Source organism: Carassius carassius, chromosome 10 (genome assembly GCF_963082965.1).
Source record: "Carassius carassius chromosome 10, fCarCar2.1, whole genome shotgun sequence".
Classification (NCBI taxonomy): Eukaryota; Metazoa; Chordata; class Actinopteri; order Cypriniformes; family Cyprinidae; genus Carassius; species Carassius carassius.
In genome coordinates this window covers 6,291,306-6,316,454 of record NC_081764.1, presented here as the reverse complement: position 1 = coordinate 6,316,454, position 25,149 = coordinate 6,291,306, and the positions used below count along the sequence as shown (strand labels likewise).

The window sequence follows — 25,149 nt, the reverse complement described above, 5'->3', positions numbered from 1 at the left end:
AGATTATAGATGCATAACCTAGATTTACAGTGTAGTTAGTCAATACAAGTTATAAATGGCACTGAATCAAGGTAGAGCCTATTACGTGATAAACTGCATGTACAGTTGAATTAAAAACAACATTTACTACCTCAGCAATCTTGACTGAAGCTAAATACAAGGTCCTTAACTTAATGCAAATGCCACCTTCTATTTTTTTAAACACTATTAATTAGTAAACTACTAGTATCCACTAAATAGCATGGCAATGCAGGACTTCAATGCCAAAACGGTGAAGTCTAGCTATGAAATATGACCAGGCGGTAATTTGCAATGATATGACAGCGGTCTGACATAATCTTATTGTGTGGTAGGGCCATGCAGCAAAATCTGATTTGAGACAGACGTAGACAGAGACTGTTCGAGTGAGAATAGAGGGAGAAAAGGAGGGGCTTAAAACAGAATGGGACATAAAGTCTCATGGAGGATAATTAATGTGACATTTCCCTGACATTTAGCCAGAAGTGCAGTGAAGGAGCTTGAAGACAGAGGGAGGGAGAGACGGAAGAGGAAAAAGCCAAAAAGCCTGACTCTTTGTTCAGTTCTTATTTAAATACAGTGGTGTAATGTAATGAAGTAATAATTCTTCTGTAAAGTACTTGTGGATTTTCTTTTTGAGAGAATCTGTACTTTACTTGAGTTTTTATATTTAAATTTTGCCAATGAAAATTGTTCCAAACAAATATCTCAGTACTATTTGGCATCTCTGAGCAACACACAGGATAGTGTTTCTTTATTGAATGAATCAGCTTTTTGAGTGAATCGGTTGGATGAGTGATTAAGGGACTCACTCATTACTATTCAATACTATTCTGGAGTGCGTTTTCCAAAAAGCATCGTTAACTAACTATGGTCGCAAGTTCCATTGTTACCAACATAGTTCAACGATTCAGTGTTTCCCGAAACCATAGTTCAAACGAACATTCGCAAACAGCGTCGCAAACATACGTGGTAGGAACTACAGCTCTCGACCTGTGGTTAGAAGCATAGTTCCCTGTCAAGGGAACTTCGAACTGCATCCTCTGAGGGGACACTATGGGGAACACCTCGTCGTGACCCGTGTCTGAAGCATACTTTGAAAAACGCCAACGTGTTGGCCGGCGACAGCCTCTGACATCACTACCAGCGCGACTATAAATACGCGCCCGTAGGACCCGTCACTTATCTTCTTCGTCTTCATTGACTGTTTTGTTTGAAGCGTGCATTTGAGAAACGACCAAAACGGTAAGAGCGATCTATCATTGTTATCATGGCATCCACTAGCAAGGCATTTAAACAGTGTGTGCGTCCATGTCAGCGTTATTTGACACCTGATGACACACATAGTCTTTGCGTCTCTTGTTTGGGCGAAGAGCACGCGCGCGATGTCCTTGAGGGGGCAATCTGCGTGCACTGCGAGCGTTTTTCTGTGAAAAAGCTCCGCTCTCGTTTGTCTCTCTTTTCGAGGGAAAGAGGGACAGCCATCTGGTCCCCGTGGCTCAGGTCCCACCGTTGCAGAGGCACGGAGGAGAATGAGTTCGTGGGGATCACAGGTGGATCTCGCTGAGGAGTGTAGAGAGGGATTTTCCTTTCACACTCTCCGTCGGCAAACGAGAGTGAACTTCAGGAGGAAGATGCGTTGTCATTAACCCTTTCTGATACTGAAGTTAGTGCTCTGCTGGGTTCTATCCAGAAAGAGCAGGAGATGTCTGTGAGTGGCGAAGAAGCTGAGGCTGAGCCTTTTCAATCCTCCTGCCCTTCGTATGGGGAGCTGTTAGAGGTTATGGATCGCGCCACGGCAAAATTAGACTTGCCATGGAAGCGTGCCAGAAAGGTAACGTCGCGAGGTCGCCTCGATGAGCGTTATTTGTCTGACCATAGCCCTCCAGCCCAGGTGAGCCTTCCATTCTTGCCTGACTTACATGCGGAAGTCGAAAAGGAATGGAAGAGGCCGTTTTCCTCTCGCATCCATCGGTTTCAGCATAACTCGGGACGAGTTATTATATTTTTATTAGCATATTAGTTATGCTAATATCGAGGGCATGCACGAAAACGACTATGAGAGGATGCCCCCTGTAGAAGAAACGCTGTCTAGCTATCTCTCTGTGGGGGAAACATCCTCTCTTAAATCTCCCTCTTTGCCATCTAAGCCCCTCCAGGATACATCCCGCTTAAATGGTAAATCATACGCAGCAGCAGGTCAGGCTGTGGCTTCGTTGCATACAATGGCAGTGCTTCAGGCTTACCAGGGTGACCTGCTGAAGGACCTGGATACAGGCGAGGGCCTTTCAGCTGACCAGGTAGCCGAGCTGCGCCGCACCACAGACCTCTCTCTCCGGGCTACCAAGCAGGCCGCCTCCGCCATGGGTAGGTCTATGGCGTCCATGGTGGTAACGGAGAGACATCTGTGGGTGAACCTGGCAGACATCGGGAGGGAAGAAAGGTGGTTTCTTCTCTATGCTCCAGTCTCGCCTTCTGAGCTTTTCGGTACCTCCGTCGAGATGGTGGTCGAAAAGTTCAGGGAGGCAAGGGTGCGCTCAGCTGCCTTTAAATCCTTCATTCCACGAAGGTCCAGGTCCGAGCCTGAACAACAAAGGGGTCCTGGCCCATCTCGATCTGAGGATGGAAGACGGGGCCCAGAAGGCTAGTGTCGCGACTCGCGCTACTCCCCCGCCTAAGGGCAGGGGCAAGAGGAATCGCGGGTCACAAAGAGGTAAGCAGGGTCTGAGGGATGTGATTCAGATGAGGCAGCGTCCTCGTCCGGATCGGAGCGATACCTAGGAGTTACTCACTTCTTTTGGATGTTTTTAACTTCTGTTCTTATTCTCCCCGGCCTAATTCCCCCTGTAGCCACCAGCTCTCCACCTGATCGAGGTTAGGTGGAAAGTTTCTCACATAACAGTGAACTATCCAGGACCTATGATGTTTCTGGTTGGTCCTATATTCATAGTAACCACCTTACTGACGGTCCGGACCAAAAGGGGGCGCCCCTTAAGCGGGACTCCAGTACAGGAGGGTGGGTGAGTATGTAACCCTTTCTTTATCTGCTTATGGGTGTTATGTTGCTGGTGGTTATATGTCTACTAACAAACTCTGTGAGTTTCCTTTACAGTGCTCAGTTCCGGCCTCGTGCTCTGGTATTAGGGGGCCAAGATCACAGACTTTTGGCAGGCGGCCGCGCCGCGTGGGTTCTGACCCCCGGGGCGCGACACCCAACGCAGAGTGAAACCCGCGTGTGGGAGGCAAACACTCTGCGGTTGTCCATCCCACACCCCCTCCCGAGGAGCCTGGCTGGTCGTTAGAACCCGCACAGCACTGCAGGGAATTTCATGGATGTCCGGCCAGGTCACTCTGAGGGGCCGACTGGCCACTTGGCGCATCCGGGGATGTGTTAGTTACGGAAGACTTCTGTATGTACTGCCTCGGGTGATGCTCCCCTCGCTTGAGGGTTGGAGCCTGCCTCTTTCGTGCGATCCAGCGCCTCTGCGATGCTTAGGAACCTTTCTGTACACACGCTAAGCCTGTGTACTTTCTCAAAACCACATGGTGGTCAGTGTGCACGTGAACACTTTGCGCACTTTCTGAAATCCACGTAAGTGGTAAGTGTGCATGCAAGATTTTGCGCACTTTCTGAAATCCTGTACGGTAAGGGTTACGTGCTCCGCTTCGTTCCCTTTCTTAAGATGATTAGCCCTGGGTTCAATGGGCTTCATTCAACCAGTGTGTACAACCCGAATTCCGGAAAAGTTGGGACGTTTTTTAAATTTTAATAAAATGAAAACTAAAAGAATTTCAAATCACATGAGCCAATATTTTATTCACAATAGAACATAGATAACATAGCAAATGTTTAAACTGAGAAAGTTTACAATTTTATGCACAAAATGAGCTCATTTCAATTTTGAGTTCCGCTACAGGTCTCAAAATAGTTGGGACGGGGCATGTTTACCATGGTGTAGCATCTCCTTTTCTTTTCAAAACAGTTTGAAGACGTCTGGGCATTGAGGCTATGAGTTGCTGGAGTTTTGCTGTTGGAATTTGGTCCCATTCTTGCCTTATATAGATTTCCAGCTGCTGAAGAGTTCGTGGTCGTCTTTGACGTATTTTTCGTTTAATGATGCGCCAAATGTTCTCTATAGGTGAAAGATCTGGACTGCAGGCAGGCCAGGTTAGCACCCGGACTCTTCTACGACGAAGCCATGCTGTTGTTATAGCTGCAGTATGTGGTTTTGCATTGTCCTGCTGAAATAAACAAGGCCTTCCCTGAAATAGACGTTGTTTGGAGGGAAGCATATGTTGCTCTAAAACCTTTATATACCTTTCAGCATTCACAGAACCTTCCAAAACATGCAAGCTGCCCATACCGTATGCACTTATGCACCCCCATACCATCAGAGATGCTGGCTTTTGAACTGAACGCTGATAACATGCTGGAAGGTCTCCCTCCTCTTTAGCCCGGAGGACACGGCGTCCGTGATTTCCAACAAGAATGTCAAATTTGGACTCGTCTGACCATAAAACACTATTCCACTTTGAAATAGTCCATTTTAAATGAACCTTGGCCCACAGGACACGACGGTGCTTCTGGACCATGTTCACATATGGCTTCCTTTTGGCATGATAGAGCTTTAGTTGGCATCTGCTGATGGCACGGCGGATTGTGTTTACCAACAGTGGTTTCTGAAAGTATTCCTGGGCCCATTTAGTAATGTCATTGACACAATCATGCCGATGAGTGATGCAGTGTCGTCTGAGAGCCCGAAGACCATGGGCATCCAATAAAGGTCTCCGGCCTTGTCCCTTACGCACAGAGATTTCTCCAGTTCCTCTGAATCTTTTGATGATGTTATGCACTGTAGATGATGAGATTTGCAAAGCCTTTGCAATTTGACGTTGAGGAACATTGTTTTTAAAGTTTTCCACAATTTTTTTACGCAGTCTTTCACAGATTGGAGAGCCTCTGCCCATCTTTACTTCTGAGAGACTCTGCTTCTCTAAGACAAAGCTTTTATAGCTAATCATGTTACAGACCTGATATCAATTAACTTAATTAATCACTAGATGTTCTCCCAGCTGAATCTTTTCAAAACTGCTTGCTTTTTTAGCCATTTGTTGCCCCCGTGCCAACTTTTTTGAGACCTGTAGCAGGCAATAAATTTTAAATGAGCTAATTAAGTGGATAAAAGTGTAAAATTTCTCAGTTTAAACATTTGCTACGTTATCTATGTTCTATTGTGAATAAAATATTGGCTCATGTGATTTGAAATTCCTTTAGTTTTCATTTTATTAAAATTTAAAAAACGTCCCAACTTTTCCGGATTTTGGGTTGTATTTATTATACACCTCAAGCATCGCTTCCCTCAACATGAGGGGTTGTGTGGATGTACTGTGGTTATCAGCTAGTAGGCCTCACCAGGCCTCCCTGGAGTTGAGCTCCCACATACTGTGGTGGTCAGGTAGTAGGCCTCATCAGGCCTACCTGGAGTTGAGTTCCAAATTACTCTCAGTTTCCACTTAAGGTGGTTATCTGGTAACAGGTAGTAGGCCTCTCTAGGCCTCTCTGTAGGTGAACTCCCACATATTGTGGTTATCAGGTAGTAGGATTCACCAGGCCTCTCTGAAGGTGAGCTCCCACATACTGTGGTTGTCAGGTAGTAGGCCTCACCAGGCCTCCCTGGAGGTTTAGCTCCCACATACTGTGCATTTCCACTAAATGGCATGGTTTTTCAGGTAGTAGGCCCCTCCAGGCCTCTCTGTTAGCGAGCTCCCATGTTTTGTGGTTGTCAGGTAGTGGAGTTGAGTTCCAGATTACTTTCAGTTTCCACTTAAGGTGGTTATCTGGTAACAGGTAGTAGGCCTCTCTAGGCCTCTCTGTAGGTGAACTCCCACATATAGTGGTAGTTTAGCAGCGCTCCCCTTTTCCAAAGGAAGTCGCCTATGAGCGTGCTACTCTGAGCTCGGAGCCCTCCTCTCATAGGAGACTGAATTCTCGTTTTCTTCAACAGAGCGCTCCAGTACTACATACTGTTTTTGAGGGGCTGAGGCTCGGGGAATGGCGCCTTCGAACCAAGGTGTTGAAGTTGAGTTGGAGAGGTTGGCCAGACTTGGGTGGATCGGTTTCGCGGCTCGAGAGAGCATCGCACTATCCCCTCTGGCTTCCTCTGACTCATCCAGCTCCATTGGGGCTGGACGCCATGGTACAGACGGGGCCGAGGCTTCATCTGTACATTCCTTCCTCCAATTGCTCTGCTCCCGGGCCATTCCATCTACGAGCTATCAGAGTGCCACGAGAGCCCCTCCTTAGAACAGTAATTGTAAATCCATGTTATGGTAAGTGTGCACGTGAAGCCTTTGCACACTTTCTGAAATCCACACTGTGGTAAGTTCGCACACTAGTACTCTGCGTTCTTTCTAAAATCCTATATGGTGAGGGCTTCGCACGGCTGCATCGTGCCCTTTCTTGAGTCGGTTAAAGCCCCGTTCATCTTGGGCGCCACTCCAACCAGGTATCCTCTGATACCTATCTAGAACAGGGCGTTGGTACTAGAGTACTGTTGGGACAGCTCTTTCGCGCAAGTTTTTTTGCAAAAGCTAGCAGTAGCCCCTGTGTGACAGGCAAGACTTGGTAGAAGAAAGTGCTAGGTTCTTAGCCGAATCCCTTTAAAGGAATCTTTTGTGATTCCAAGCCTTCAGCTCTACCCTGGGCCAAGGCCCTACAGGTAAGTTGGGTATGTAGCTTAGGCCTTTGGCCATAAGGGATAATGTCATAGACAGCCGTCGAACCGTCCCGGGACTCCCGGTGAAATGGTAGAGTTGGTACTTAGTGTTTGCCATGATTCTGGCCTGCACTTCCCTCAGCATGGTGGCGTGGGTATACTGTTCCCCATAGTGTCCCCTCAGAGGACGCAGTTCGAAGTTCCCTTGACAGGGAACGTCTCTGGTTACGAATGTAACCATGGTTCCCTGAGCGGGAACGAGACACTGCGTCCTCTAGCTCCCTGCCATGCTTCGGATGCAAGCTTCAAGAAGAAGATAAGTGACAGGGCCTACGGCACATATTTATAGTCGCGATGGTAGTGATGTCAGAGGCTGTTGCCGGCCAACACGTTGGCGTTTTTCAAAGTATGCTTCAGACAAGGGTCATGATGAGGTGTTCCCCATAGTGTCTCGTTCCCTCTCAGGGAACCATGGTTACATTCGTAACCTGAGACGTTTCTTGTTACTTCAGTTAGAAATATGGTCTTAAATAAATTATGCTTTTGGGCACAATAAGCAAGCTAACATGCAGTACAATCTATATTTTCCAATCTATTTAATTATATTTACATTTGAAACAATACATTTTAGCGCGTCCTCAATATGCTCCATTTTTGAAGCGTGTGCATATGCCTAATTGCCTAAGGGAAACCCAGAGTATGACATAAGAGGAAACCCAAGATGAATCAAACATCAAATAAAGCAAAATGACAGGGGAAAAAATTCTTTATTATTACTCCACCACATGCGTGTGATGTCATTAACAATGGCCCTAAATTGTTGAACTAATGGGGTTCAAATGATGGAGATGCGACCGTGTTCGGGAAACAGTCGTGACTGGCTAGTTAGTTTCCATAACAATGCATCGTACTATGGTGGTTAATCAATGAGTTACATCGTTGTACTAGAAATGCACCCCTGAATACCTAACTTGGACTCAAGTAATATTTTATTCAGTGACTTCAACTTCTACCAAAGTCATTATCAGGTAAGATATTTGTACTTTTACTTAAGTGTGGCTTTCAGGTACTTCATCCTCCACTGTTTGAATACAAATATATATGTGCAAGTGTACCAAAACAATGGTCTACATCAGCTACATCAGCCAGGGGGTTATGCTTTCAAAGTGATAGAGTCATCTCTCTGTTGCCTGGTAACAGGAAGGACAGTCACTGAACTGTCCCTCCCAATCCCATGTGACTATATATAAGCACAGGTACACAATTATGGAATTAGAGCAAGTAAAATAGACTTCCACTGGTGAGGGACAACCAAAGTTTAAAGATAGGCACTGCATCTCTAACAATACCATGCAACAAAGATGCTTTTCTTATTGATTTTAGACCAAAGATGTCAAGCAGAAACCATTTTAAACACACATAAGTGTCAAACCTGCACCTATGACTGATGTTTACATGGAAATATTACATTTTGAATTATGTGAGAGGCACAGGAGTGCCACTCTGTTGTGATTGATTACACGACTGCCACAATTTGGTTAGAGTCCAGAGGCTTGAACTGCACTTTTTACATTGCCCTTTTAAGCTAATTGAGTGTTGATATATGCTTATGTGAAGGTTGTGTTTTTTTTTCTTGGCAGATGAAGATGTTTGATGCACAATGTTGAATGCTGCTGGAATGCTATTGTTTCTGACACATCTGATTACACTGCACTGCATCATATTTGTTGTTTGAAATCCAGTATGATTATTAATAATTTTGGGGTGCTGATTTGAAAAATAGTGCCAGATTTGTTTTAGCATGTCACACTTTCTTACAAAATATGTGCATTTCATTGCATTTTTGCTTTGGACAATCATTTGTAAGGTGAAGAAGTCTTGTATTCTTGTATCCTGTCTTCCTCTGAGCCAGTTTACATATATTCATCCAATTCTCAGCCAATATTCACATATATGAATTATTCTGAAGATATTCATGCCTAATCCTGATTTTAATGTTTTGGCCAGTTACAATGACCCAGATGTTTTCTGCTACATCTGTGGGTGTTTTACCATATCCAAATAGTGACCGAAAATGGAAGATTTTGCAAAAAATAAAAAATAAAATAAATAAAAACGTATTTATAAACTTGAGTTTCTGGAGAGTTTTTACTTTATATTAGGCATTATAACTTTTTTTTCATTCCATTTTCAGTTTGTCATTTAAATGATAAATTCGGAAATATTATTATTAACTTTTGACGTTCGACTGCTTTTGTTATTTTGCTAAGTGCATTAAGGCTAATACGTAAAGCATATTTAATTTGAAAAAATGTTTTTTGGGGAAAAGAGTTATTGGTATTTTTAACTCTGCATCATCAAATTAAGTGATATTAAGACTTTTTTGCAAACCAGCTTCTTTTTTTAAGATGTGTAATTTATAATAGCTGGAATTAAGAACGGGTTTCCTTTTCTCTCTGAACTAATGCATAATATTGTAGAAGTTGGCCTGAAAATGTGTTCATATGTCTGAATCTTAGCCTATTTATCAGTCTGATAAGATGCTGTCTATCGTGTTGTACCTTGGCTGCTACAGATGAGCCTGGTTTCTCTAGTAGATCCCACAGTTTCCTCCTTTTCTCTGAACAACAAGTATTATCGAATTCGTCGCCCTCCTGGTCCTTCAGAGTATCAGCTTCCCTTTTGAGCTCCTCGTTCATCTGCTCTTTCTTTTGATGGTACCGCGCCTGGCAACAGGACTCCAGGTAGATCTCATCCACCCCCCAGTAGTCCAGCTCCTGGCTGAAGGACAGGGCACACATTTCCTCCATCATGTGCAACTTCCCAGTGCGGTAGAAGTTCAGTATAGATGTGAATGCTCCAGGATGCCGGTCAAAAAAGTACTCGTTGTCCTCTAGGTTGTAGTCGTCGCATACGTCCATGAGTGATTCATGAGTTTTGCAGTCTCGTAACTTTCCCAGTCGTGTGCGCGGCAGTCGGTCCAGGGTTCTCCACAGGACCTCATGCGGCAGACCCCCTACGTTCAGTTTGACACGCCGGTAGCACGACATACTCCGGATTATATCCACAGGCTCTGGGGGCAGAGAGGCTGTCGAGCGAGAACCAACTTTACTCATTCCTGCGGAGGGTTTATCCATTTTATTTTTGTTTGTTTGTTTTTTTTTCTGTGCAGACTACCTTATGAATTTGGCCATGGGACAAGCGGTGTTACCAGTGGTTCTCTGGGCTGTTTCTTTTTATTTGGGCTGTTGAAGAGGAAAAGAGAAACAAGAAATGAGCTGCATGTTTTATGATGTGTGTTAAGTGCTCTGTTAAGGTTTATCCCTGCAAAACAAATAAATTCTTAAATCTGCCACTTACTAACAGAAGCATATTTTATTAAAAGTCTGGCTGATGAAATAATTCAAAAAGCAATCAATATTTTAATTCAGTTATAAATACCTGAGTGATTTGCATGAATTTTGATTCTGATAACGGCTCCTGATCGTGCAAGTGTTGACATCGAATCTACATCGTGATCGGTATTTGATTCCCAAACGAATGACTCTTATGAGCCGGTTCTTTTTAGTGAATCAAAAACATGTAGCACCACCAGTGTAATCTGATTCCCTAACAAATGACTTTAACGAGCCGGTTCTTTTCAGCGAATCATTAATAGCACGACTAATATAGGTTCAAATCCTAAATGAATTACTTTATAGTCGGTTCTTTTCATTGATTCAGTAACGTAGCGCAACCAATGTAGTCTGAGCTGGTTCTTTTTAGGGAATCCAAAATATATTTTCCGAACATTAACTGGGTTGGGTTGTATTCATGGCGAAAATTCATAAACAGGCCTATTTGGCAACATACTGTTAAGGGCAGTAACTGCAATTATATTTTTAAATAATAGGCTACTAAAGGAATCTGAAGTGCTAAATTAAACGTTAAGGAACCAGAATCGTTTAGATAAATCTCAGTCATTCACTTCCTTACAAATCCCAAAGCCCGAGAAGTCGCTGTCCACTATCGTGGTGCTGAATCGCCTGCTGCTGTCCTGACGGGCAATTTTTAAACGCCCGTTTGTCTCTATAAACTCCCAAAAGATAACAATAACATTTGAATCCAAATATATTGGAACGTACGCGATCCATCTGTAATCCTCTGAAAGGAACATGCTATCTAATCAGCAACATTCAGTATCTCTGCCGTTAATATCCATGTTGTTGTGCAGAAGATTAAAAGACCCCATCAACTATTCAGTAAAAGACTAAAAGCTTATATTGAATTTCCATACCTTGTAACTAAAGTGTTAAGTGTAACGTCGGCTGGACCCCGACCGTACAGCTGCAGCAACAACAACATGCAAAACAAGAGGAAAACATGATGGCATGATAGACATTTTGATTAAGCCTTTATTATACTGCGAAGCTAATTAAAATTGATTTTTATGAGCGTCGCACGTCTTTTTTGGGATAAAATGTTACTAATTGCATCAGGCGGTCACCACTGACATCAATGTATCAATGCAGCTGCGCTTATGATGTGATTCATTGATCGTCTTGTACACTTGAAGGAAAAAGTGACGCTAATTACGCAAGGCGGGGACTATAACAGATTACATATTCAAAACATATAAACAAAGTGCTATTATAAAGACATTCAAATATAATTTAAACGTTGTAGGGGTGGCATCCACTAGTATTGATCCTGCATCATGCATAGAAAAAAAAATGCATGTTTAGACATGTTAACGGCACAAAACAACATTAGCTACAACCTCAATGCAACTGTTATTATTTGTATGGCATATGCAAGTACAATTCAGTATTATTTAGTAAAAGCTTATAGCTTATCTGCACAAAATGTCACACTTTTCCAATTAGGTTTTCGGCAGAAATTTTCAAAACGATCAATAATACCTAAGCATACGGTAAAAAAAGAAAAAAAAGAAAAAAAATATATATAAATAGGTAGAATAATAAATCTATAAAAACCACCCACCTTAATTTTTGAAGACTCATTGCTGGCAGCGGTGTGAAGTTAAGCAATTAAATATGGGAAACCGCAGAAACGTCACCGTTTTAATAAAGCCAGTAGACAGCAGCTCGTTCTTCTCCAGACTTTTCATTTTTTGTTTATGGAAACAAATCAACAAGTACTGGCGTGAATCCACACTGTTTTCGTTCACTTATGTCTAACGTCTCTTTCGTGAAACGACAGCTGCTTTCCTTGCAGATGGCTGGCTCTCCGTAGTCTCACCGTCCAATGGCAGAGAGACGGCGCGTTTAACCCTTGCCACCCAGCACCAAGAGGCTCTTGGAGCAGTTCCTTCTGTCGTTACGAGTAACCTGTGTAAAAATGGCGTCTGAAGAGTGGACATTACAGAAAACTAGCTCCTTTTATCATATTCGTTTTGAAACACATCCGCTTTTTAGAGCAGTGCTCAAAGAAACCTCTGAGTCAGTTCTGCCGTAGCTGTAGCTCCTTGAATATATGAGGTTTAATCTAATATTTTACCATGGTGAAGCACAGCAGCTGTACTCAGATGCTCACATTCTTTGGTCTCTAGTTATCACATTTCAGAAGGCCTTGTATTGAATTTCAGCCAATCTCTCCTAGTTATTTTAAGGGTACATTTTAAACTTCATGATCTGTTGAGACCGACTTGTCTGTCTTTTAAATTATATAATTATATCTATCTATCTATCTATCTATATATATATATATATATACATACATATATATATCTTAAATTGAAGAATTATATCTAATTAGATTTTAGATATTTGGGGGGGGGGGGGGGGGGGATCATGGTTTAACCTATGTGTCTTTGACCAAGTAAAAACACTGTAGAATGATCAAAGCTTTGACTTGTATAACAAAGCAGGCATGCATGTTTCCAAAATGTGTTATTTACTATAGTAGCACTTTTACTTAAGTTTCACACCAGTTTGACCCAGACAAACAAAATATTGAAGAAAAAAATACAATAAAACAAGTGTGTGCAATTGTGTATTTTTCATGGGATTTAAAACATATTGAATTGCATTTGAATTAGGAAGTTATTTGAGGCCTTTGAATCTCTCAAACCAAAACAAAAAAAAAAACTTCAGAAAAGTGGCAAATCTTCAGAAAAGTAAGGATAATAAAAACCTCAAAACCTAAAAATGACATCAGGTCGAGAGAGAAATGAATAAAACCAGAGTTTGAAAAATACAATATTTATTGTTGCAATAAGTTTTCAAGACACTGTGGTAAAAAAGCCTATTGTTATCTGTACAGTTTTCCTTAGATTTGGTGTATTAATCAAGATCTTATTCTGTAGCGTATCTCTAGATCGCCAGCAGGTTGGAGAATGCCAAAGCCATATCGGCTGGGGTCTACCAATGGCAGCTTTGCATTCTTGTCACACAGTTCCACGTCAAATCGAGTCAAGATCGTGGACACATGCCTAAAGGGATTGGAAAAATAATAATTACAAATGTCATTATACTGTAGTTGCTAACAGACACATAAAATTGGTTGAATAAATGGATGTATTTAAAGCATAACACAAGGACTAAAAATGCGGTCACATTAGTGAAATTTTGGTAATAATTTCACAGACAAAAAGATTCTTTGATCATTAATTTTTAGACAGGAATGAAAATGAGGCTGTGAGGGACAGAATAATGGTGCATTCAATGGACTGTACTTTTGTTTAACAACATAACAATTGTTTAGCTGATGAAACATATTTCTGGAAAAAAAACTTTTTAGTAGAAAAAAAAACAATGAAATATTTTTGAAAATCATCTAGGACTTTTATACAGTGCATGCCATTGTAAAGACAGCAATTTTTCCTTCATTTTCATCCATGTTAAATTCAGTATGGCATGTGATTAATCTGTAAATGTATGAAGCTTCTTATCTTATTGAAATGATTGGGTTTTGCAATGGTAAATGTGACCGCACCTTATAAGTTTAATGCTATTATACGCACTCTTTAATTGCACTAATTGCAAATTGGCGTCCTGGACACAGGTTGTCTTTGGTCCCCCAGGGCACGGAGGGACACTTAACCCTCACCCCTTCCTTAAAGAAGTCCTTCTTCTCGGTCCCATCTGCATTAAGGAAGCGGTCAAACTGAAACATCTGTAACATTACGAGAAGACAAGCAGAATTAGCATTTTTATTATTATGTCTTTTGGTGAAAATTAATACATTATATTGATGTTTGTACCATTGGATTGTCTTGATAAAACACTGAAAAGCAAGAAACTGCGCTCTTGTGATATGTCTGTGAGACACATTTAATGTTTGCTTGCAGGAACAACATCTCAGTGTGCTGTTAATCAAATCACTATTAATCAGTGTTCTTGACATGGAAGCTTGGATCAAATCTTTAGTTGTGTGCTAATACACAGCACTACGGTATGCAATGTTAGCATTTCGGCCTACAAAGCCTTGTGTATGGTGTGAGCATCTGTTTCTCACAGATAGTAGGAGCAGTGACTATAAACTGTGAGCCCCTTCCCCCTATTTGTCTTTGTGCCAGTGACAGCATTTCAATGGCTAATCCCAGATATCTAACTAGATTAACCCTTGGACCTGTGCAGAAATTAATTCAAGCTTGATCATAATTGTCGAGGTCTATAAAGTTCAAGCTAAGTAGGTTTAGGTTATAACAACTAGTGACGTGTTAATAAAACAATGTACTAAGCATTGAATTGTACTTTTTTAGAATTTTAACTTAATAAAATTATAAATTAATTAAATTTAACTTATAAATTATAAAATAAAATAAAAACATTTATGTTATAATTGATGTGATTGTGTGTGTATATATATATATATATATTATTATTATATATTTTTTGGGGGGAAATGTTCAAATTCATATTACAAACTGAAAACTCAACAACATGCTAGGGTTGTTGCTATGTGGTTGATAAAGTGTGAAAAGTTAAATATATATTTTATAATTTGAAACCTTTTTTTTTTCATTTTCTGATAGCAAATGTGTTAAATTAAATTACATTTAAATATACTGTCTATCATTTTATTTAGTTATTTATATATATTCATTTTCTGATTCTTATTTGCCCGTGGAAAGTTATTATATACTAGATGTGGCTTGGTACTTTTAATGTAAGTCTATGGAAATTTTTGGGGCCGTTACATAATGCAGTGTAAGTTAAGTGCTTGATACTATTTCAATTCCACCTATTTTTGACAAAGTTAAAAAATCAATACGCATTTCATATTTATCTAAATTCTGCCCAGATTCTTCATGTAATGAAATGATTTCTGCCACAAGTGAATCTCATCTCTCCGCTTGGTTGAGTTTAGGATGGAAGTAGAGTCTGAAAGTGCACCTCTGGCTGTTGGTGGATCCGTGGGTCCATTTGAGGGCTGATGAAGGGGAAAACACACAGCCGATCGCCCCGTCGGAGCTGGTATTCTTGCCCATTGCTTAAATGAATCTTCTTATCTTGCTTCACTTCTCTAGTGATGAGAGCAGCTGCAGTAAGACGCAGTGTCTCACTAAGAACGCTATCTGTAAAAACAGATTTCAGAATTTTTTTTCATTTCACTGAAATATGATGGAATTTGATGGAATATGATGGTTTTGTAATTGCCATCTTGAAATATATATGGGTGTGTCTGTAGGATTTAGGATGTTAGAAAAATTATAGCACAAATATGCACAAATACACAAGATTTTTTGTAAATATTACATGATGATATAAATAATTTCTCTTATGTGACCTACCAAATACTGGAGTGTTTTTCCGTCTCTCTTCTGGACAGAGGTGCTTGCCACCTTGGATTTCCTCTCTCACAGCTCTTAGAGCTTCAGGGTGGGTGAGTAAGTAGCCCAGTACCCAAAATGCAGCAGGGCCTGCATTTCCCTGAGGACAAAAACATTCCTTAAATTACAGTCAAACCTAAATATGCTAAATTAAATGATATATATATATATATATATACACACACACGTACATAATGGATCAATTTCTAAGCAAACAGGTGTTTAAGAAAGTGATGGTATGGTGCTTGTTGGTCTTAAACATTTTGGAGGGAACAAAATCAAAAGGCTGACTGAATATCGTTAAAATATTTTCAAGGTTTCAGTGTCACATTATCCATCAGAAATCATTCTAATATTAAAAGTTTTTGATATAAAAATAAAAAAATACCCCAAACTAATTATTATTATATTATAAATTACCCCAAACAAAGTATGGATGAGTTCTGCTTCAAAGCATAATACTTATTGGTAGTGGTTTATTCAAATCCCTAACCTTAAATATGAGAAACAATCATAGCACCATTAATTATGCACTGAAGCTGTTTCTCTAATAGTTATACTGCTCTCATGTGGTTTAAACAGAGAATTGCTGCATGATGGCTTTAGAAATATAAATCTATACTCAAAATGTAAAAAATGAAGGAATCGTTGCAATTCAAGCAATTGTATATTATACAGTATTACAAAATGTTTTTCTTAATTTTACTTGTCATTTCAAACCCTTTCGACTTATCTTTGTAGTCATATAAACTATTATTGTTGAGTGAATTAATCCATTTAATTATGCCTCATGGTGTTTAGGCAGACATTTTATATGTGATGGTATTAACAAGCTTGATTCAAATTTCTCTAATATGCATGTAATAATTCTGTCAAATGCATTTTATATGTAGTAGGGATGCTTCCACACATGCGTTGCCTAATTCCCTTCAGTTACAAAGGAATCATTCAGTAGGTGTTGTTTGGCCTCAGGCTATGGCGTCTCAGGTGTGCTTTGAGCAGCTTGTCATGTTCTGTGGAACTGGAGTGAAATCACACACTCACTCATTCCAGAGGTGACAGAGTCTTTTGTTTAGAGTGAGATCACTAGTGGAAAACAGCCTATTCCTGTCAACCTCGAGGTATCACTGTGTCACTACTATGTAGTTTTGAGTTATTAAGCATGCTATCAGACAAAAGGAATTTTTAAAGGATAAGTTTACCCTAATGTTCATGATAATGAACTACTACTTTACACAATAGTTTGTATTGTTCCAAACCAATATTATTTTTCAGTTTTCACTGTGAATTACAAAACAAGGTCATTTATATTGCTGAGCTCCAAAATAGACAAAAAAGCACCATAAGCCTTCTGAATCCATAAGGTTTATTGTCTATGTTGGGGCATGTCAGAATAAATGATCATCCACTTTTCCTGAAAAATAACAGGAAAAGTTTGAAGTACATAACCATTCAAAAGTATAGGATCAACAAAGACATTTTACAAAAGAATTCTATTTCAAATAAATGCTATTCTGTTCAAAGAATCCTAAAAAATCATGTATCATGGTTTCCACAAATATGTAAGCATCGACTGTTATAAATTGATAATAAAAAGAAATATTTCTTGAGCACCAAATCAATATAATTAGAATGATTTCTAAATGATCATGTGACATTGATGACTTGAGTAATGGCTGCTGAAAATTACATTTTAAAATATTAAAACAGAAAAAGTTTTTAAAAAGTGTAATATTTCACAATATTACAATTTTTTCTGTAGTTTTATATCAAATTAATGCAGCCTTGGTGAGCATAAAAGATTTCTCTTAATAACATCTTACCAACCTGAACTTTTGAATGATAGTGTATGTTTATTTTCACAATGTCATCCTGGAACTTTTTTTTCGCAATGCATTTGATGTTTTTTTGCCAGTATGTGTTGTGAAAGGACAGCTAGGTGACAGACACAGGGAAAAACTCACCTGCGTGACCCATAGCTGAAGCAGTACGGCTCTCCTCTGAGTCTCAGCATCAACGCCTTCATCCTGCAGTTGCTGTACATAGTTCCCCAACCATGACTGGTGTTCTGACTTTCTATTTAAACATGTAGGAGTCAGCCATTTCCACAGTTTTTCTCGTGCTGAACTTGCAATTTGTTTCTCTTCTAATGCATGTATATAAAAGAAACACAGGTTAATTATATGAATAACATCTAATGAAAATTAATGAATGAACATCTGTTTTTCTAAGCAATTTCTTTCAAATGAAACAGCATTACCTTTGTTTACAGTAGTTCGAGCCAGTTTAGGCAAAATCTTGTCAAACTGGTGAAACGCCTCAAATATTTCTGCTAATTCTGTGCTATTGTTTTTCTCTGTGGCGAACACAGTGAGATAGCCAGTCCTGTAGAGAAAATGAAAAGCATAAAGAGGAATGAGGTTATACAGCATTAAAAAAAAAACATTCAGCCTTAATCGTTTTCCCATGAAATCAGGTTTTTCCAGACTTTTAAAATTTGTAGTACAACGTTCAAGCCTTTACTTTTCACCACTGTCACAAAATACCATGTTGCATGACCTGAAGGCATTCATGAGATAACCAAGCTGCACCTAGTGGAGACATGACATCAGGTCTTATCTGTACAATAGTGAGTAATAATTATTGTTCCAGCTTTTGGGTGGGACATTCTCAGCTTGTTGATGGGTACAGAATGAATGCCAAACAAAGTATTAACCCTACATACTCAATAGTGCATAAGTGAAGCATTTGTGTATCTGTTTCATAAACAGTTAATGCTCTACATTAAGTACTTGCTCCAATAACGGCCATAAATTATGAAACGGTTATCAGTAAGTGACAACTGAGATTTAGAGTTCAGCTCACTAAGTGTGAGAAAATTAGCCTCAGCTCTGAAGCTGTGCAGTTGTGGTGAATTCTGTAATCTGATAATAATTTCTTGTGAGAAACAGCTCTTACAGATTTCAGAGGGTTTCTAGTATGTTGATTTTAGAGGTTGGCGTACTTAAACAGCAAGCTGTAGCAAAAATGGAAGAGTCCATCTTTTTTCCACTCAGATACTTCAAGGCCCATTTCTGAAGGGGTCACAAGGTGCTGGAGGTTGTTCTGCATTGAGCTGCACAGTTGGGTCAAAGCTGTCCCCTGAAAATGTCTAGTCAAACACACACAGACACATTTACACATGGTTCAAATTAATTGATATTTCAGCCTTGATGTTACCAAAAGATCTATTCAGTATCTGAAAGTATCTTAAAAAGATTTAAAACAAATTCTCAAGATGACAGAGATTTATCATAATTAGAAACCTACATTTCTGCCCTTCTCTTCTCAGATTCAGGGTTGTGACTGGGCAGATTCAGACTAAAGATTCTCTTCATTAGGACCTGAGCATAGCTGGTCTGGTCAAGCAAGACCACATCGGACAGGACAGCATCATAGCAGTTTGAGTCCAGTAGAACAGTGATATATTGTCCAGCTGCACGCACCTGCTTCACATTAGATTATTGTGGTTAGTGCTGAAAAACGTCAAAGGAAGTTGGCACAGGAAATGACATGATTGAGAGCAAGATTGTCATCTTAACCATTATACTGTTGCAATATCTAGATAAATATGTAATAAGAATACAGCCTAATAAGGGTAGGTTAAAGGCTAGGGCTGCATTTCCCAATACCATTGTAAGCGTGTGTAGAATCACTGCCACTAATGGCAGTCCCTCGTCCCTACGATCTACTTAGCTTACAATGCATTTGAGAAACACAGCTCAGGACATTTCCTCAGTACTTCGGATTGTCAAGGGCCTCAAGTTAAGAGGGCTGAAGTGCCCCAACACTAGCAGACCAACTAGCGGTTGCCAAGGGGAAATCAATCCTACTTTTCCAATACAAATAAGACCAATCTACCTTTTCATAAATGAATTTAAAAAAATATGACCAGTATCAAAGAAAAGAAAAATTAGATGACTAATTTTTTAAGAATAGTCTAAACATGTAACCGGCCACTGGAATAATTGCTTAAGCTACATTGTTGTGTACATTGTTTTCACTATTAAAATCTGTAAAATGCATAGTGTTCATTCTTATAAATGTGACGTTTACTAGTTTATTATATTCTATTAATATTACTATTCTGCAGACCTATATTCATTTCCTAATCAGCACCAATGCATCAGTAAAATGTACCATTGGGAGAAGCTATAGCTGTAAATCTTAGCTGCAAGTATGAACAAATATTCAAAGTACTAATATTGGCACTCACATTTGCAGAATTGTGACAACAAGAATAAGTCATAAGTCATAACAAAAATCATACTATAGATAATAATATACAATATTTTATGTAAATGTATTAAGTTATGCATAACTTAGGTAAAATTAGAATATATATTCTTCTACTCTGACCTATATAGAGAGAAAATATATAAAATATTTGTACTTTTAACTATTTAAGCAAACTCCAAAGTATACACACACACACACACACACACAGTATACAGTATTTGTCATTATTTCCCGACTTCCCCTTAACAGAACAAGCTGCACATTATAGCTGGCTGCTGATTTAATGCTCGTGTTATTTTACTCGACCAAAACGTGACTTAACAAGAACTCACGGTAAAAATGTCGCCGTGCTTCCGTTTCATTCGTGTCAGGAATTTAGCAGCATCTTTTCCAAACTCAAGCGCGTGTCCAAGCCAAGGAATCATTCCCTTATCAAGAGGAGGTTCATTTCTTCGTCTGCAAAAAACGACATGTTTAATTCTTAATAATTTAGGCGTCTTTGTAAAGCTGAAGTGTCGTGTGTCAGCCTCAGGAGCTGGTCGGACTGGTTCGGACTCACCTCGTGCGTCTCGTGCATAGCAACAGAACAGCGAGTCCCAGCAGGAGAAGCGCGGTCCACATCCTGACCAGAGTGTGTGATGAGCTGCCCTAGTTTCCAGAAGTTAAATACTCAAGTGAAACCCTAACATGCGTCACTTCTCATTACGAAATTGAAAACTACAGTCAAAGTGCTGTAGAAATAACTGAAAATGACTTAACCTGACGATGACTATAAGCAGTTTCTGTTTACGGAAACAACATGACGGCTCATCATGACGATTAATGGATCAGTCAGATCAAAACGTACTTTTAGGAAAAACTAAAGTACCCTTTTTAAAAAAAAAATAATCTAACTTTTACAATATTAAACAAAGGCCGTTGGTAATATAGCCTATAACAATGTTGCAAATGTTTTGTCAAATACACCGCCCGATGCAGATCCTTAAAGGGTTAGTTCACCCTAAAAGGAAAACTCTGTCATTATTTACTCATCCTCAAGTTGTTCCAAACATGTCTGAGTCTCTTTCGTTTGTTTACAGTAAAAAAGAAGATAAACAAAAGTATGTATTTTGAAGAATGCTGGTCACCAAACAGTTGACAGAAGTTGACCTTTTTGTGGTTACAAATTTAAACCTATATAAGAATAGTTATAGAAAGAATAAACAAATATTGTGAAACCGTACTAAATATAAAGAATAATAATACCTAAAACCACTGTCTCAAAGAGTCTAAAATGCAGAGGTTTCTTTATATGTTTTGCAATAGTTCAAAATATTGCCAGCAAAATAATAATCAGAAAAGTAGATGTCAAACACAGTTCCCCTAAATACAAAATACTTCCTTTTTTTTCACTCATCAGACAATGTTTACATACATTTAATATATGTCGCTTAGTAATATTCTGGAATTGACTATGTGTTAGAATGCTCAGAGACGTCAATCATGTGAATCATGTTAGGTGTATCTTTTATTGCTCAGTCATTTTTAGAGATCAAGGGTGTGTTTGTGTGTGTGCGTGTGTGTGATGTCTTCATGTTCATTTCTGATGACGAAGTATACATCATTGTAGACGTGTTTGCCAAATGACAGGTGGGGCACTAAAGCTATTCAACTTGATCTATGTCTTTTAAATATAAGAAGGAAGGTGATATACACAATTTTTCTTTATGGGTATCTAGATTCATTAATAACAAAAATGACAGTTTGTCGTGATTATTATTGGCAAAGCATGCAAGCAAAACTTTTAATTAAAGATATATATGCTACAAATATATAGAAATATAAAATATCCTAGTATATTATAATAAATACGAAACAATAAATATAATACATATTTAGAGTGTAATTCAAAATTACTTCAAATCTAAGGCCTGTCAATTCCTGACTGTTTATATCTCATACCCACATGTTGGCCAAAGAGGCTGAATTCTATGCCAAGAGTATTTGTGGTAAAGCTCAATGACAGGGAAAGCAAAAGCTTTTACATAAGGATTATGCCTATTAATTTTCGGAGTGAATGGTTGACTAAAGTCAGCTGATGAGCTTTACAAAGATGAAAGATGAAGCTGCATGAAACAGTCCATAAGGTGGCGACCGAGTCTCAGTGATCCTGAGTTTCTTCTATACTCCAATGTTCCAAGAGGTCCTCATACCACTTCTCAGAGTTTTACAAATTATAAACTGCTGTTTTTTATTTCAGTGTTCCTTATGCTGTTGAGATGTGTAGGCTTTATTTCTGTATCATTAAAAAAATAGTTTTGTGGTATGTAATTTGAGAATTTGCGTTGGAAAGGATTCCTTTGTGCTAGTTACGTAACTGGAAGAAAGAATGTACTCTGTTGTCATACTTCAATACCTATTATCTAAGTTTAACAGGCACTGAAGAATGTAACATTAAAGAGTCATTTCATGTGCCATATGAAATATTTGACATCCCAAGGCTTAAATGCAAAAGCACACAGTAACAAAACAAATAAACCCTTAGTAAATTTTGATTATATGCAATGAAATAGGCTACAACATTATATTCATTCACGCTCACGTTATGGAACTCATAATGGAATATTGCACAATATTTCATACTTCATCCTATGCCTTTATTTATAACGTGGCTTACATAGACCCCCCCCCCCCCCCCCAAATAAAAAACAGGCCACCTTTACAACAATGGACTGTCATGTCTTTTGGTCCCAGCAGTTCAAAGGCCACTCAAACTAATGAGGCATTGTGCACAGGACTGCACTAATCGATATGACAAAGGCATCATTTGACTGCCAGGATCACTCTAAAGGAAAAAAATAACAATTCACCATGATTAGCAGAAGAAAGCTAACATCTTGGCACAATGTATTATATTCACTACTTAGTGTCTAAATCTATAATGTCACTATTTGTGGCTTCAAAAAAGAATTTGGCCACACTTTGACCAGTTCTGGCCACACTTGAAATATATGAATGCCACTGAATTCATGGCAAAATATCAAGTCCTAACCTAAGTTAAAGGAAGTTTTGAAAAATTTTGACAGAATAATTTTAGTAAAGTGACACTGCCATTTCTCAAGGTGTTTTAAAGGAGTGTTAGCTGAAATTATGTAATGATGCCCAGGAGTTGTTCTTTAGAGAGAAAGTGTTAGAGCAGACATTCTCAGAAAAACTCTTACGCAGTTAATGATACATTTTAAGGTATAGCTCACATGACTGTTTTGGTCGAAACTTTGGTCAGTTATTCACACTCATTTCATTTCAAACTATCTGTATATCTATATGGGATGTATCTAAAAACACCTTTAAAAGACAAGAGCTGACATGTTTACTTCGTGCCCATATAAAAGTTCCTGTTTTTCAGTTATTCAAGTGTCCTCTCAACTTTCCACTGAAGAATTTCCACTGCCTCAACAAACTAATTTTAAATGAATAAATAAAGTAACTCGCAGATATGCATCTCGTAGGCAAGGAACTCATTTATACTTGTCACAATAATAACATCAAAGCCAGGGCATTTAGATCCAAGGTACAGATATAACTTTTTTCCAGACCCATGAACAGTACATCACTGATTAAATCATCTGTTGTTGTCTACAGCTAAATCATAGAGTACTACATAAAACAAAGATGGTACTGTTTTATGCAGTTTAGCACAAATTTTACAATGGATAATTATTATATTAACTTTGTAAATGTATTACACATTATTTGTCCTTTCTTTCAACATCCTTCTTTGTGTTTTTGTTCAATTCAATTAGGACCTGACATGACAGAAATCCTGTTGATGTCTCTGTTCTGTAATTGACTCCTTACTGTGGTTATGCCCTCTAGCACTTTAAGCCTTGTGCAATGTTTTTCTACACTGTATATTGACCTCTATTTTGCAAGACTTATCTTTTTTTTCTGGTATCAGAATCAAGCAAAGTAAATGTAGTTTCTCCAGGTTGTCAGTACATACAATATGACCATTTAACTTTTACTCTATCAGTTACATTATTGAGTAAGCACTCCAAAATAAAATGGATTCCTGTTAAAACCCGTAATTTATTATTCTACACTTACTACAATAATTTAAAACTACAATAATTTAAACAATTAAAGCATGGAATTACAGTAATAGTTCACTGAAAATGAACATTTGCTGAAAATGTACTCGCCCTCAGGATATCCAAGATGTAGACGAGTTTGTTTCTTCACCAACAGATTTGGAGAAATGTAACATTACATCACTTGCTCACCAGTGGATCATTTGCAGTGAATGGGTGCCGTCAGAATGAGAGTCCAAACCACTGATAAAAACATCACAATAATCCACAAGTAATCCACATTACTCCTGTCCATCAGTTAACATCTTGTGACAAGCTGTGTATTTGTAATCAAATTTATCATTAAGACAGATCAAGCACCATTTACAAGCTAAAACAGTTCTAAACAAATATGTTTGATGTATCTTGATATGAGATCACAACAGGGAATGGACTTTTTCACTGTCGGAAGCATTATTGTGGATTATGGACTGGTATTTTGGCTAGAAGGAATGGTTTAAAGTTAAAACGCCCTAATTATGGATTTGTTTCTCACAAACATGCAGCTTCTCGCTTCCTGTCATGCAGAACAAAAGTTATGGCCATATTTGATTTTCCAGTTCCAGTGTGTAGATTCCTTGGTATGGCTGACTATTACCGTCATTTTTGACACAATTTTTCTTATTACTCACACATAACCCAGCATGAATACTCATTTTGTTTGATTTAGTGTGAGGCAGCTAGAGGGCTTCAACAGCTCACACGCAATGATAATTTAGTTATAAAATAAGTCGATTGAAAACATCATTAGTTTCACTACATTGTGCACTGAAATCAGCATGCAGACAATAAAGCAATCAAACAATTTGCTTCCAAAATGGTAAATTATGTGAATATAACGCATTGCATAAGAACACCCACTGCACATTCACACGTGAACGCCTAGGCTTCATCAGACATGAAAAACATTTCCTCATTAGGTCTAGATATAGGAAGGCTCCCCGAGGAGAATAGAATAGAGAGAGAGCTGGTCTTTTAATCCTGCTAATTAAATCAGAGGACACAAGAAATGGTGGGGATAGTCTGACCTGACACTTTCTGTAAGAATCAATGTGCCCACTTTTACCCTGAAAGGGCTAATATTCTTGACTGACTTTATGTGTGTGTGTGTGTGTGTGTGTGTGTGTGTATATATGTATATGTTTCCTTTTTTCCTCACAAAAAAATCAAATGAAAAACAAAACCTTACAGTATCTGTTTTCATGATAAAAAGCACCCTTGTACTTTGTACATCACAAGCATGCATCTTTTC

The 25,149-nt window shown here is 38.8% G+C and overlaps 2 protein-coding genes across 6 annotated transcripts in view; both read right to left on the bottom strand.

Moving 5' to 3' along the window:
• LOC132151629 (potassium voltage-gated channel subfamily B member 1-like) overlaps positions 1–12,017 on the bottom strand; it is a 33,415-nt gene extending 21,398 nt beyond the window's left edge. The window contains exons 1-3 of one of the 5 annotated variants that reach the window (XM_059559879.1): positions 10,710–10,847; positions 9,912–9,979; positions 9,296–9,822 (exon numbers count right to left, since the gene is read on the bottom strand). In XM_059559879.1, the coding sequence (XP_059415862.1) occupies positions 9,296–9,784 (489 nt within the window). In that variant the 5' untranslated portion in view covers positions 9,785–9,822; positions 9,912–9,979; positions 10,710–10,847. The other 4 variants (XM_059559880.1, XM_059559877.1, XM_059559876.1 and 1 more) reach the window with 4 other exon arrangements.
• A 904-nt stretch (positions 12,018–12,921) lies between these two features.
• LOC132151628 (prostacyclin synthase-like) lies at positions 12,922–20,549 on the bottom strand. Its single transcript, XM_059559875.1, has 10 exons — positions 20,348–20,549; positions 20,121–20,244; positions 18,820–18,995; positions 18,515–18,661; positions 17,771–17,895; positions 17,475–17,656; positions 15,472–15,610; positions 15,074–15,255; positions 13,699–13,850; positions 12,922–13,167 (listed from the first exon to the last, which is right to left on the bottom strand). Exons 1-10 carry the CDS (start codon positions 20,407–20,409, stop codon positions 13,023–13,025), a joined length of 1,434 nt encoding a protein of 477 aa, XP_059415858.1. The 5' UTR covers positions 20,410–20,549; the 3' UTR covers positions 12,922–13,022.
• Between the last annotated feature and the right edge of the window lie 4,600 nt (positions 20,550–25,149).